The sequence below is a fragment of the Trypanosoma equiperdum genome, assembly GCF_001457755.1.
Source record: "Trypanosoma equiperdum strain OVI genome assembly, contig: ctg_1285, whole genome shotgun sequence".
Taxonomy (NCBI): Eukaryota; Euglenozoa; class Kinetoplastea; order Trypanosomatida; family Trypanosomatidae; genus Trypanosoma; species Trypanosoma equiperdum.
The window spans coordinates 1,323-1,893 of NW_027123266.1; the positions used below are offsets into that span (position 1 = coordinate 1,323).

At 32.6% G+C, this 571-nt stretch overlaps 1 pseudogene across 1 annotated transcript in view; it reads left to right on the forward strand.

Moving 5' to 3' along the window:
• Positions 1 to 184, forward strand: part of TEOVI_000568500:pseudogene — a 1,173-nt pseudogene extending 989 nt beyond the window's left edge. The window contains exon 3 of the mRNA in view: positions 1 to 184. This exon is cut by the window's left edge and continues 32 nt beyond it. Within this exon, the coding sequence occupies positions 1 to 184 (184 nt within the window).
• The last annotated feature ends 387 nt before the right edge of the window (positions 185 to 571 follow it).

Sequence of the window (571 nt, forward strand, 5' to 3'; positions counted from 1 at the left end):
AAATGCTGATCCGAAATGCAGTTATGAAACGGAAAGCGATGGCACCAAAAAGTGCAAATTTAATGAAACAAAGGCCTTAAAAAGTGGAGTTTCTTTGCCACAAAGTCAAACTGAAGGGTGTGAAACGACAACAGAGAAATGTGAAGGGAAGAAAAAGGATGACTGCAAATCTCCGGATTGTAAGTGGGGGTGGGGAAACTTGCAAAGATTCCCCTATTCTCATCAACAAAAAATCGGCTCTGATGGTTTCTACTGCATTTGTGGGTTTTGTAGAATTTTAATGATATTTGCTCAATTTTATGAAACTTATGAAAATTTATGAAATTTCCCTATTTTCAAAAATACACAAATTAGTGAATGTATGAGGAATATTTAAAATATAAAAAGTTGGCGTGATAGTGGCACATCGGTGCAAAAAATTAGGGTTAAAGAGTATGGAAAGGGGGTGATAATCTAATTTTATTTATTTTATGTATATTAGTTATAGTCGTAATAGCAATATAGTAATAACAATGACAATAATGATAGTGATTATAATGATAATGATAATAATAAGAGAGTGTTGTGAGTG